The sequence below is a fragment of the Octodon degus genome, unplaced genomic scaffold (assembly GCF_000260255.1).
Source record: "Octodon degus isolate 3935 unplaced genomic scaffold, OctDeg1.0 scaffold00061, whole genome shotgun sequence".
Classification (NCBI taxonomy): domain Eukaryota; kingdom Metazoa; phylum Chordata; class Mammalia; order Rodentia; family Octodontidae; genus Octodon; species Octodon degus.
Genome location: NW_004524637.1, coordinates 11,124,302 through 11,136,599, shown reverse-complemented (window position 1 = coordinate 11,136,599; position 12,298 = coordinate 11,124,302). Strand labels below are relative to the sequence as shown.

The following is a 12,298-nucleotide window of genomic DNA, read 5'->3' as shown; positions in this document are numbered from 1 at the left end:
GAAGAGTTTGAGGAGTATAGGGACTACATCTTCTGTAAATGTCTTGTAGAATTCAGCTGTGAATCCATCTGGACCTGAACTTTTCTTTGCCGGTAGGTTTTTAATTACATCTTGTATTTCATTGGCTGTTATTGGGCTATTGAGATTGGCTATATCTTGTTGATTCAGTTGTGATAATTTGTACCTTTTTAGGAATCTGTCCATTTCTTCTGTGTCTTCTATCCTGTGAGAGTAAAGATTCTCAAAGTAGCTATTGATAATCTTCTGAATTTCCACTGGCCCTGTGGTAATTACACCATTTTCATTCCTTATTGCTTGTATTTGAATTTTTTTTTTTCCCTCTTTTTGATGAGGTTAGCTAGGGGCTTAGCGATTTTATTTAATCTTTCAAAGAACCAGCTTTTTGCTTTTTTTAATTCTTTGAATTGTTTTCTGAATCTGAATTGAATTAATTTCTGTTCTAATCTTTATGATTTCCTCCCATCTTTGGGCTCTGGGTGACATTATCTTTCTAAAATGTTTTTATTCAAAATAATTTCTGTGAGTGACCCTAGACATTACAGCAATTATTTAAATAGATTTAGATTGTTTAAATAGATATTGTTGCCCAACAACTTTTAATATTTGAATTTTATTTACTGATTTATGTTTTTGGTACTGGCAGTCACACTCATGCCCTCACACTTGTCAGGTGCAGTGCCACTGAGCTGTATGGCCGGCCCCTGACATTTGAGTTTTCCAAAGTACAACTTCTATGACGCTGTCTGAGAAACCCATTGTAGCAAGTGCAGTGTTGCCCTGGGAGCCTGTGCTGAAGGAGCAGACTCTCCTGGTTAGCTCAGGGCAGACTCCATTTGACTTAGGTCCGTCCTTGTGCCACGCTTCCGCATAGTCCAAACTCTGTCTAACTTTATCTCAAATAGAGATTTTAAACATCCGAAAAAAATGCTTTTTACTCTGTGAAATTTGTACAATACTAATTGTAATATTAAGACTCACAGAAGCAATTAATATGTTATTGAAGTAGTGTTATGAGGCACCTTTAAAATTATTTTATTAAAGTTCACAGCCTTTTGGTGAAGAGAATTGAAGAAATATCTTATTTTTCCTGCAAGATTGAGCATGCTCAGGGTGGCATGGCCATAGGTAGTGCCTTATTTTTCAGAAATCAAGGTATCAGGTAGATTTTTTCCCCTGTTTTTAAGTATATGCCTTTATTTTTGTAAATAGCGTTCATATTGAATTGTTGGCATTTTAACTGGTAACTAGTACTGGCAGATGAGTATTTCTAAATTGAAGTTTGACTGTCATTTTTCATTTAGCTTCTCTGAAACTAACCCTATTTTAGTATAATTTAAGACTTCCTGAAACTCCAATGTAGAAGCAATTTCAAACAGCCTTAGATTTAAGATTTATTACATTGTTTCATAAGTAATCAAATTATTAAAGGAAAAATTAGGAATACTTTGCATTCATAATCTTGTGAAATCCTCATTTTGCTATTCCTGTAATATATGCTTTTGTAAGTGTCTCACTTACATGCCGGTGCTGGTGGGACACTGACAGTCACGGCGCTTCTTCCTGCAGCTTTCCTCGCCCTGTGAAGACTACTTGGTTAAATAGAAACGCACCAGCACAGAGCAGAGACTCTGCGATTCCTACTCTGGAAAGTGTGGTCTTTGGTGCCAGCTACACGAAACAGTTATCACCAGATGTAAGAACTGAATCTATTTAAAAATCTTTTTTTCTTTCTTACATAGTTTTTTCCTAATTTTAAAAGTTTTTAACTCTTATCTACGAATGTTTCTTTCATTAATTATTTGAGTTTAGCAACTTATACAGTTGTAATTAAGTATGGGTGAAATTGGTTAATTCTACTTCATATAATGAAAATCAATTTGATAAACTTCAAACTTTACCAGACTTAGTGATGCTCTGTCTTTCATAGGCGGTATATTTTAAAAACTTCTTGTAGCCCCCACCGAATCCCGTAACTGAGCTGGTCAGATCCTCAGTGAGCCTTTAGAGAACCAGGGCCAGAGCAGAGACCCACCTCAGAGCAGGGCAAGCGTTACGGTGACTGCCGGGTGAGGGGCTTGTGGGGACGGCAGGGCGTCCGGCCCTCAGCCCAGAAGTGACGGCCGTCATTTACTCTGCTTGTTTATGATGAAAACTGTGCTCACAGTTTATGTATTTACTTACCTAAGTAACGCTAAATAGTTGTGAATTTCTTTTCTGTTTTAGAATAAGTTCAGATACTGTTAAAATCCTTCCAGCTGCCAGGTGTAACATTTCCACACCTGGGTTGCTAACGCTCTGTGTCCCCTTTCCTTGGGCAGGGCTGCAGTTTCGTCGTCGCTGACGCCTTCCTCCATCATGCCCACCGCTTTCATTACACCCTCTGTGCCATTCTGCTGCTAGCCTTCAAGGGATTGCACAGCTACTTCATTACGGTAACGGAAGAGATTCCCTCTTGTCAGAAACTAGAACTGGGTATGTTACCAGTGGCCAGAACCTGTCCTCTGGTTCAAGTCATTCTCTTCAGTCTTGCTTGTTAGCAGCTTTGCTGTAGTTCTCGTAGCGAAACTAAAATGTGTATGTACTTTGCTTGCATTTCTCTCTTGATCTCATCTTTTTCCACCTTTGATAGTCACTTTTTGAAATTTAAAACTTTTATCATCCAGAGAAATAGCTCTTTGGTGCTAAATTTGAAATGATAGGATTTTTTTTTTTAATGTGCCAATATATGACTCACCCTGAAATATAATCAGAAAATGTGCTAGAAACAAATAAAGGGCCAGGGAGCTAGCTCAGTGGCATACACTAGCCTGGCAAGCGCAAGGACCCAGGTTCAGTCCCTGGTACCACATGTCGTGCTGGCTCTGGAACCCCAGGCATATCGTGTAGAAACTGGGCGTGGTAGCTCACACCTGTAATCCCAGCACTGGGGAGGCTGAAACAGGAGGAACACTATGAGTCCAAGCTACATAGCAAGACCGTGTACCAAATAAATAAAAGATTTAAAAGACAAAACAAAAGGAAATGAAATTAACTGTAGAACAATAATGGGAAGGTAAATTAAATGCGTACTTATAAATATTTGACCACCTAAGCAGATTGTAGGTACTTGGAGCATCTTTATATGCACTGGGCTTAAGTTACTTCAGGGCTGTAGTCCTTTTACATCATTTCAAGGAATAACATAACTTAGTGTTATAGTATTTTAAAATATTACTTAAATCATTTAAAAAGTCAAGATGCAGTTTTAAACCAAAAGAAGTACTGTATCAGTATATGTTATAAAAATCATATTACTTTGATTTTGAATAGCATTTTTAGTTTATAGAATATTTTGACATACATTATTTTATGGAAGATAAATTATTGGCAAAATAAGTCTTACTCAGACTTTTTATGTTAGTTTTATATTCTTTTCAAATATCAGCTCAGGAAAAAGTACATGTAAGCCAGGCATAGTGGCACATGCCTGTAATCCTGGCATTTGGGAGGCTGAGGCAGGAGGATCACTGTGAGTTTGAAGCCAATCTGGGTTACATAGTGAGTTCTAGGCCAGCCTAAACTATATAGTGAGACCCATCTCAAAAAAAAGGCTCATGTAATTATCTCTTCAAAATAATCATTTTTACCTTGACCATTGTATATTTGAACAAGCTAGGAAAGATCTTTTAGTATTTTAACAAGTTGATGCATTCTCAAAATTGTCATTGTTACTAAAATTCTTGAGTTTGCAACTAGCTAGGCTGTTTATATAACTGTCAGTTTGGGGTTACAAAATTGTAAGACATTTCAAGGATTTGTTCCTCACCTCAGTTCATCTCTGAGGAAAACATTCAGCATTATACCAGGACCACTCTCGAGGGCTTTTTTCTTTTCTTAGATTTTTATTAATACACGCTTGCAGCACATAGTGATTACATTCACTGTAGGGCATTGGTACTGGCGTGGGGGTTTAACTAATCCCGTGTAGTCGGTGTGCTCAGTGTCTTCTGATTCAGCAGTCTCAGTGAGCATGCAGGTACATAAGCAAAAGGAGCAGAATAACCTTTTAGTTATTCTCTGCAACAGTCTCCTTTTTCTTTGCTATTTCACATACTTAGAATCCCTCTCTAGTTCCCTCAGGAAAATTTTATGAGAGATAGCTGCCTCCAATGTAAATTGTTTTTTAAGTGTTCTCTTTCAAGAGTGAAAGACTAGTTTGTGCTAGAGAGCTAGCTTGTGTTACTCCTTGTCCACAGTTAATGGTCAAATCATATTCTATATTTTTTTAATTATGTGACTTGAAACTCAAAATATCATTGTAATAGAATTATATTAAAAAGTTTGGGCTATTGTTTTAATTTTTCTTCTCATTAAAATAAAAAAAAATTCAAGCAAAAGTGTAGTTAGATTTAATGACCACAAAATTGTATTAGTACTACAGTATTAATCAAGGGTCGTGTCGTGTGGCTGAAAAGTAGTGCTTATGAAAAGCACCGGCATGCAGTGTGAAAGCGCTGGGTGATAGCGTGTGCACAGGCCAGCGTCCAGGGTCTTGGGGCAGGGCGCCCCTGGATTCAGACGCCCGTGCGTCAACGATGCAGGGAGGGGAGCCCGCGGAGGGTCAGGGACAGGCGGCGGGCAGCCCCACCTGGGAGAGGGCGCCCTGTGCTGGGGGTATGCTGGGGGTGCTTCCGGCCTCCTCCTGCCTGCTGGCAGGCACTGCCTCTGAAGAGCTCGGCTGCGCCTGCCCTTCTCTGTCCCAGCAGCGGCAGCCGCAGCCACACAGCAGCTCAGCCCCGGCGGGCCACCTTGGCCTGGGCTCCCGGGAGAGGCCCCTCTGCGTGTGATCCTGCATTTAAGTCCCCCCAGGACTTGCGGGGGAAAACATGCACAGACTGCGTCTTGGCCTAGGAGAAATACTTCTCAAAGCCCAGGAAGTATGTTTAGTGATCAAAAATAAGCAAAAGCATTTCTCTTCAAAATTAAAGTCTTAATTCAAATAGTTTAGATATGTTAGCATTTTATTTCTGTATGTTTAACTTCAGACTTATAATTTATTTATAATATTTTCTAATTTCAGGAAAGAGTAGCTTTTATATTGTGTACCCTTGGGCTTATAGGCATAATGTAAAAACTAGCATAATAAAAAAGTCCCCATGTTTAATTTCAGAAGTCAGTTAATAAATAAATATGGACATAATTCCAAATTACTTAAAATGTTTCATCAGAAAATAAGTCAGAGAGCCAATGAGATAGCTCAGCGGACTAAGCATGGCTTAGGCAAGCGCAGGGGCCAGGGTTCAATCCCCAGCACCACATGCTGCACTGGTCCCGCCCCCAGGGCATGCTGTGTCAGTGACAGAATCTGGGCATGGTGGTGGTGCACGCCTATAATCCCAGCACTAGAAAGGTGGAAAACAGGAGGATCACTACAAGTCTAAGCTGCGTAGTGAGACCCTGCTCGCGAACACACACACACACACACGCCCTTAAAAAAAAAAAATTCAAAAGCAAATCCAGACTTTGATTTTATATAACTGAATTATAGAAATAGAATTAAAGTACTAGTGCCTTATTAATATGTTTACTCCAAATTAATAGCTCAACACAGTTTTTGTTACTTCAGAAAGTATAGGCATTGACACATAGCTCATGATAATTACCTAGGAATTTTAGGATGCCAGGCCTGGTGGCTCACACCTGTAATCCCAGCATTCAGGAGACTAAGATAGGAAGGCCAGGAGTTCAAGGCCAGCCCGGGCTACATAGTAATATCAAGGTCAGCCTGGGATATATTTCAAGAGTCTATCACTACTCCCTCCTAAAGGCTAATCTTTAGGAAATATTTGTTGGTAATACTTCATATTTTTCTTAAACCTTACTATTTGTATTTTCAATCCTCTTTTTGAATTTTAGTTTATTCTTGAATGTGTCCCCCTTGAGAACATCTAAAAATGCTATTAACTTTTTAAAAGTGTTTGTTACATATTCTAAAACTTAACTATGAAGACTCTTTATTTTTGTCTTAGCAAAATAAAATTGTGGACATGAACATGTTTTCATATTGTTGAGTAACTATCACTATATTAACCAGTTCTAATAAGTAGATGTAATTCATGATTAGAGAATTCTTTTATTATTTCTTTTATTATTTAGCATTTTGTTGAATTTTCAAATAAGCATATATTTAAATTCTTAAAAACAGCAATGCCTTGAATAGTTGATCTAAACTCTCTCCCCTCTTTTAAAATAATACTTTCTATTCCTTTCTGCTTTTTTTTCTTCTTTTTTCCTAGATAAATGATGTACATTTTTGATGGCATAAGTTAAATATTGGTTTGATTCAAGGAGCTCTAGTGAAAACCAGAATGACTCCTAGAATCTAGAATTTTTCAGGTCAGATAACCAACCCAAGTCTTAGCATCTACACTTAGAAATACAAGAAGTTGGCCTACTCAGTAGTGGCAAACCTGTTAGAGCTTTCTTTAATAGCAAATAACCAGCTTTAGCACATGTGCATAGGTTTGCCGCCACTGACCTGGGTGGTGTCTGGGATCCCTGCCAGTATGAAAGTTCTGAGTCTAGAAATTAAAACATAAAAGTAATATTGAAATATAAAATGTTGAATGGCTCATATATATACATAAAAACTGCAGAATATAAAGTTAAATGTACATCATTTATAATCTGATCAGCTAATTAACTACATTACCAAATCAGTACTACATCTATTATTAACAAGTTGGAAAATTCTAATACATTCTGTTGTAAAAGGAGTATAGTAACTAGTGCTGTGTGCAATCCTTATAACTAGCCAAGGCCAACATGCAGGTCCTATATGAGCGCCTTCTCAGAAGAAAACAGCCAAGAACCCAGAAAGACTGCTGTGTAGGTATGTTCACAACTAGGTTAATGAAATCATCCCTTTTAATTAGCCATAAATTTTGATTTGAATTAGTTTCACATTTCATAAATGTGTATTTGTTAACATAATGTATTCCCACAACTTTAAGAACTTACCTGTAAAATTGGTTTGTAAATACATTTGTAATATTAAAATTGGTATTTAAATCTGGGAATGGTAATTACAAAGATCTCATTGGCTTTTTCCATATTCTGAGTTTCTACAAAAACAACTTTTTCAAAACCACGTGTACTGCTAGAATTTCCTGGTTGAATGATACTGCCTTGTTTGCTTAAAGTAACTATCTTTGGATAGGCCCAGTAATGATGAATGTAGTTGAAAGACTGAAGCCAGTTTCACGCAGCCCGAAACAGAGCAGAGAAACATCCTGTTTGGCTTTGTGCTTTTAGTCAATTTGTACTCATTCTGTATCCTTCTAAAAATAAATTTAAAAAAGAAACACCATCAAATCACAGCTATCCAGATGTTATGATCTTATTATTTTGCTTATATATTTCCATATTATACTTTAGACTGTTGCTCTTCCATAGCAGCCGTACTTAATTTACTTTTTATAATTAGACAGTTTTTACTTTGTGTTGAACAGAACATTACAGTTACATTTTAAAATTATGAAAAGCCATCGAAAATTAAAATATCTTTCATTTGACAGAAGTGTGAACGGTAGGAAAGAAGTTGAAATCTTTCTCAGTGTTTAAGTTGCATTACTTTTTAACTGAAACTGTTTAGAGAAATCAGTTCTTTTGACAGGAGGAAAAAAGAATAATTGAATACAGGTTGTCTATTGGAAAAAAATTTTACATTTTTATATAAGTTAGTGTAAAATCAAATAATTCATTTTTTGGGTGCTGGCGAGATAGCTCAGTACACTAAAGCATTTGTGTAGGCAAGCACAGGGACCGTGGTTCGATTCCCAGCACCACATGCCATGCCAGTCCCAACCCCAGGGTGGGCTGAGCCAGCCAGACTTCAGGAGTTGTAGCGCATGCCTGTAATCCCAGCGCTGGGGAGGCTGAAAGCAGGAGGATCACCACCAGTCCGAGCTGCGTAGTGAGACCCTGCAACAACCAAATATGTTTAAAAATAATTTTAAAAGTTCGTATTTTGAAATTTTGCCCATTTTTGGTGTTTCATCATGCTTTGTAATGATTAAAATTAGTTTTTGTTTAAACTATTGCACTGCTCTTGTGTCAGTTTATATGTGAGCATTGTAAATAGTTTCACAGAATACTATTACTGTAATGTGGGCTCTGGTAAAAAAGGGCCACAATTTGGCCGGGTAGGAAAATGGCTAGATTCAAAACTGTGAGATCTTTAGAATCTAGCACTGTCTTGACAGTTTCTGAACACTATTTTAAATATCACATAGAGAATAAATGTAAGATACATACACCTTTTGACCTTATTATCTCCATTTATTATGATTGGTATCACAGAAATAACACATGTGATGATAGATGCCGGCATGTTTATCATATTATTTTGGCAGCAAAACAATAAAAGATGATAGTCATCGTTTGAGCCAAAGAAGAAATGTGATGCATCCACAGGGAACACTGTGCACCCATTTTAATGAATGTTTCAGATCAGGATGCCAATTTCTGTGCAAATATGTAAAATACAATCCTGTTTTTTAACATTGTTTCTAAAACTCTTATGTATATTTTTGAAAATTGTTGAAGGATATGTTGTAGATTCCGTACTTGACTAGAACAAGGAGCCAGTCAGCTCCAAAAGAGAATTTATATGATGATCATGTTTATACATTTCTATGAAATTGAAATTTACATTTCTGTGAAATTTTATCATAAAATGTTGTTTTAGAAGAAAATATGTAATTATAGTGAAATTTTTTAAACTCAGTTAAAAGTCCAAGAGGACTTTGAACTCATTTCAGTTTTAATGTTTTGAAATTAAATTTTGCTTTTATATAGTCTTTAAGAATCTCTCACCACCTATGACGCAAATGTGTATTCTATGTATCTGAGCCTGGGTATAAATCTTAGAAAAGTATACCAAAACTGCAACGTTTCATTTTCACATTTTAAAGTGTGTAGGTAAAATATGTAGCTACATAAAACTAGTTAATAATTTCTGTCACAGGAATAGATCACGAGTACTGTGGAAACAGACATTGGCAGGCAGAGGTTGTGAGTTCGGTCAGCATTTGCTGCCAGTGTGTTCTAGCTTTAGAAAAGCCAGTGAGATCCCAATGGAATGATAAGGCAGCGCTGAGTGAGTTCAGGCCGCATAGATGGGAAGACTTCTGTGTGAAAATGACCGATTAAACGCGCTTTCTCGGGGTCATAGAGTTTCGGTGATCATGATTGTGTGATTATCTTTCCTTTAAAGAAATCTCATTTTACTTTTGTTCCTAGTTAAAATTAAATATATCTAAAGGTGATATTTTAATCTTTAATATAATGCATTTTCCTATTCTGTTTTTTATTACTTCATAAATGTTGCCATTTTAATTATAAATTAGACATTTCTTTCTAGATGATGATAGCATACATTAAATAAGTCACTATTGTAGGCATAAACTTGCCACATTTTGAGCATGTCTTATTAGAAAACTGATCTTGTTGAACTATTAGGTGCTTTTTACTGAAAAGGATTTTGCATTTATTTTCATTAGTAACCTGTATTCTCATATATTTAAATTTAGATTAATTTCACTTTAACTTTTTAGGAATGATTTTTTATAAAAAGCATGGCATATATGCATATAACAAAATATTAAACTATTGGAGATGACAAATACAGTGAAATAAAACCTAATTGTGTCTGCTTCTCTGTAACACTGCTGTGCTGGTGGCCTTATATCCATATTTTTGACAGCACAGACCTCTTGTGAGATTGAAGTGTATTATTGAACGATGAAGACATTGAGTGAATTTAAGAGGTATCTAAGAAAGTCACATTCATGAAGGTGTATGGTATTGAATTTAATTCAGTGAGCATAACCCAAATAATTGTGAATCCTCTGCTTTTTTAAAGGGAATTTATGTATAATTTCAAAGATAGTTTTCAGATCTTATACTGAACGATTCCCTCTGCTTACTCTTACTCCTTTCAGAGGAGATGGATGTAGAAGCTCGACTTTCGGAACTGTGTGAAGAAGTTAAGGTACTTGGATTTTTTAAATTTTCATTATCAAATTATTTCAGAGATTTGTTTCCTATTCTAAGTATTTTGTCTAAGAAAAGTTAATGATCTTTTCTTAAAACGTAAATATAAATTTATTGAACATGATGGAACCACAATTTAGTTCTTCAAATTACATATTATTCTGTGTATAAATTAACTAGTGGAGCCGGGGAGATGGCTCAGTGGAATAAGCGCTTCCCTGGCAAGTGCAAGGGCCTGAGTTCAATCCCCAGTTCCACCAAAATAAATAAATAAACTAGTAAGCACAATTCACCGCTCAAACGAACACATTTTTTTCTCTTGATTCACTCCGTTTCTGGGCAGATACTTCAGGTGTCCCCTAAGCTTCTGTAGTTTTGTAACATGACTGTTCTGTAAAAATGATGACTTTTTCTACTTCAGCAGATGAGTTGTGTCTCACACCATTTTTTCAGTTGTTTCGTGCTGCTAAATTGATTTTCCCCCCTTTTGGTCTTTTCCTCATTTCTTTCTTTTTCTTTGCTACAAAACTAAATGTTTTTTGACTATTTTGGCTCCACTCTGTGTTGGCTCTTGTTCAGCCATATTAATAGCAGGACTCAGAGAGACCCAAGTCGAATACACGAGCGTGGCTTGGAGTGTGTTTCTGTGTAGCAGCGTTAGTGGGGGCCTTGCTCCTTGGAAAATTGTGCATATTCGGAAAATACAAGCAGTTTTGTCTAATAGCTTTTAGGATTTCCTCAGATATTTTCTTTAAAAACAAAATCATCATTGTTCTTACAATCACTGCACCAAAAACTAAACCTTAACATTAATACTTATGATATATAGGCAATTAATATATAAAAAATAGTATTTGAATTTTTTGAAATTTGAATGAATGCACTTCTTGTAGAAAAATAATCTGTGAGATTATTTCCTGGCTAGCAGCGTACACCTGTAGTCCCAGCATGTGGGCAACTGAGGCAGGAGGGTCGCATCAAGTGTGAGTCCAGCCTGGAGTGCTTAGTGAGTTCAAGGCTAGCCTGGACTGCACAGTGAGGCCCTTTCTCAAACAACCAAAAAGGGGGGAAAAAAGGAAGGAAAGAAGGAAGGAAAATAATCACTGAAAGATAACAAACTTTCTCAAAGCTAGTTATTTAATGAGTAAATGAAATTTCCTTGGGAATTTAAAATTTATGAGTAATCTTTTTTCTTTTATGTAGTTAGTACGGGGCTTACAGGGTCTCACTACACAGATGGGATTGGTAATGATCCTTCCTGTTTTCAGCCTCCCAAGCACTGGGATTACAGGTGCGCCCCACCACAGCCAGTCTCAGTCACCATCTCAGCATGCCCAGGGGCGGGGCCCACACAGCAGGGAGGGATGGAACCCAGCCCCTGCATGTGCCCAAGCAGGTGCTTTACTGCTGAGCTGTCTGGCCGGCCCTAAAATTGATGAATAATTTGAAGAAATGTAATGATGTCTAGGCAAACTTTAAAAATACTATGTAGAAGAATTTGCCCAACTGATACTAAAATATGTAAAACTATAGTAATAAACTGCAGTAAATCATTTTCTACCCTGAATGATTAGAAAGATAAGTCACTTCAACTAATTAGCATTAAAATAATCACTAATATGTTTAATAACAGTATATAATAGCTATCAGGAACATTTGATTTTGTTAAGTGATATGAGAGATTCACCCATAACATACTAGAGAAGCACTTCAAAGTGGAATAAAGTGAAATGTCAATATTTGGAGTATAAACATTAAGATTTGGGATAAAAGCTACTTCATCCTTATAGCAAACATACATGACTGATAATTTGGAATTTTTATAATGAAATATGAAAAGTTGAAAGCGGAAAAGAATCAGATTAGAGATTTTTATATATTGAAAACCTAAAAAGCAGTTTTTGATCGTTTATGTGATTATATATAACACTTAAAATTATATATTTCCCAAATTCTTTGCAGTAATACAAAGAGTAGTACAAAGAGTAGCATGAGAAATAAAGCTGTAATTATACATAAACACAGTTTGTGTTATACTCATGTTGCTAATGAACATTTTTAGGTACATGTGACTAAATGTCATTATGTAAATGCATATCATAAAACTTTATAGCAACATTCTAGGATAAATTTTTAGCAAGACAATACACAGAAGATACTTAAAGTGCTCTTAAATAAAGTAGGGCCGAGGATATAGCTCAGCAGCACAGCCCCTACCTGGCGAGCATGAGCTCTTTTTTTT

The 12,298-nt window shown here is 36.4% G+C and overlaps 1 protein-coding gene across 9 annotated transcripts in view; it reads left to right on the top strand.

Moving 5' to 3' along the window:
* Fam135a (family with sequence similarity 135 member A) overlaps nt 1-12,298 on the top strand; it is a 113,206-nt gene that overhangs the window by 48,285 nt on the left and 52,623 nt on the right. For 4 of the 9 annotated variants that reach the window (XM_023718690.1, XM_023718693.1, XM_023718689.1 and 1 more), the window contains 4 exons: nt 1,588-1,714; nt 2,340-2,493; nt 6,815-6,892; nt 10,005-10,054. In XM_023718690.1, the coding sequence (XP_023574458.1) occupies nt 1,588-1,714; nt 2,340-2,493; nt 6,815-6,892; nt 10,005-10,054 (409 nt within the window). Of the gene's footprint in view, nt 1-1,587; nt 1,715-2,339; nt 2,494-6,814; nt 6,893-10,004; nt 10,055-12,298 lie in introns of those variants that run through there. The other 5 variants (XM_004634382.2, XM_023718692.1, XM_023718694.1 and 2 more) reach the window with 4 other exon arrangements.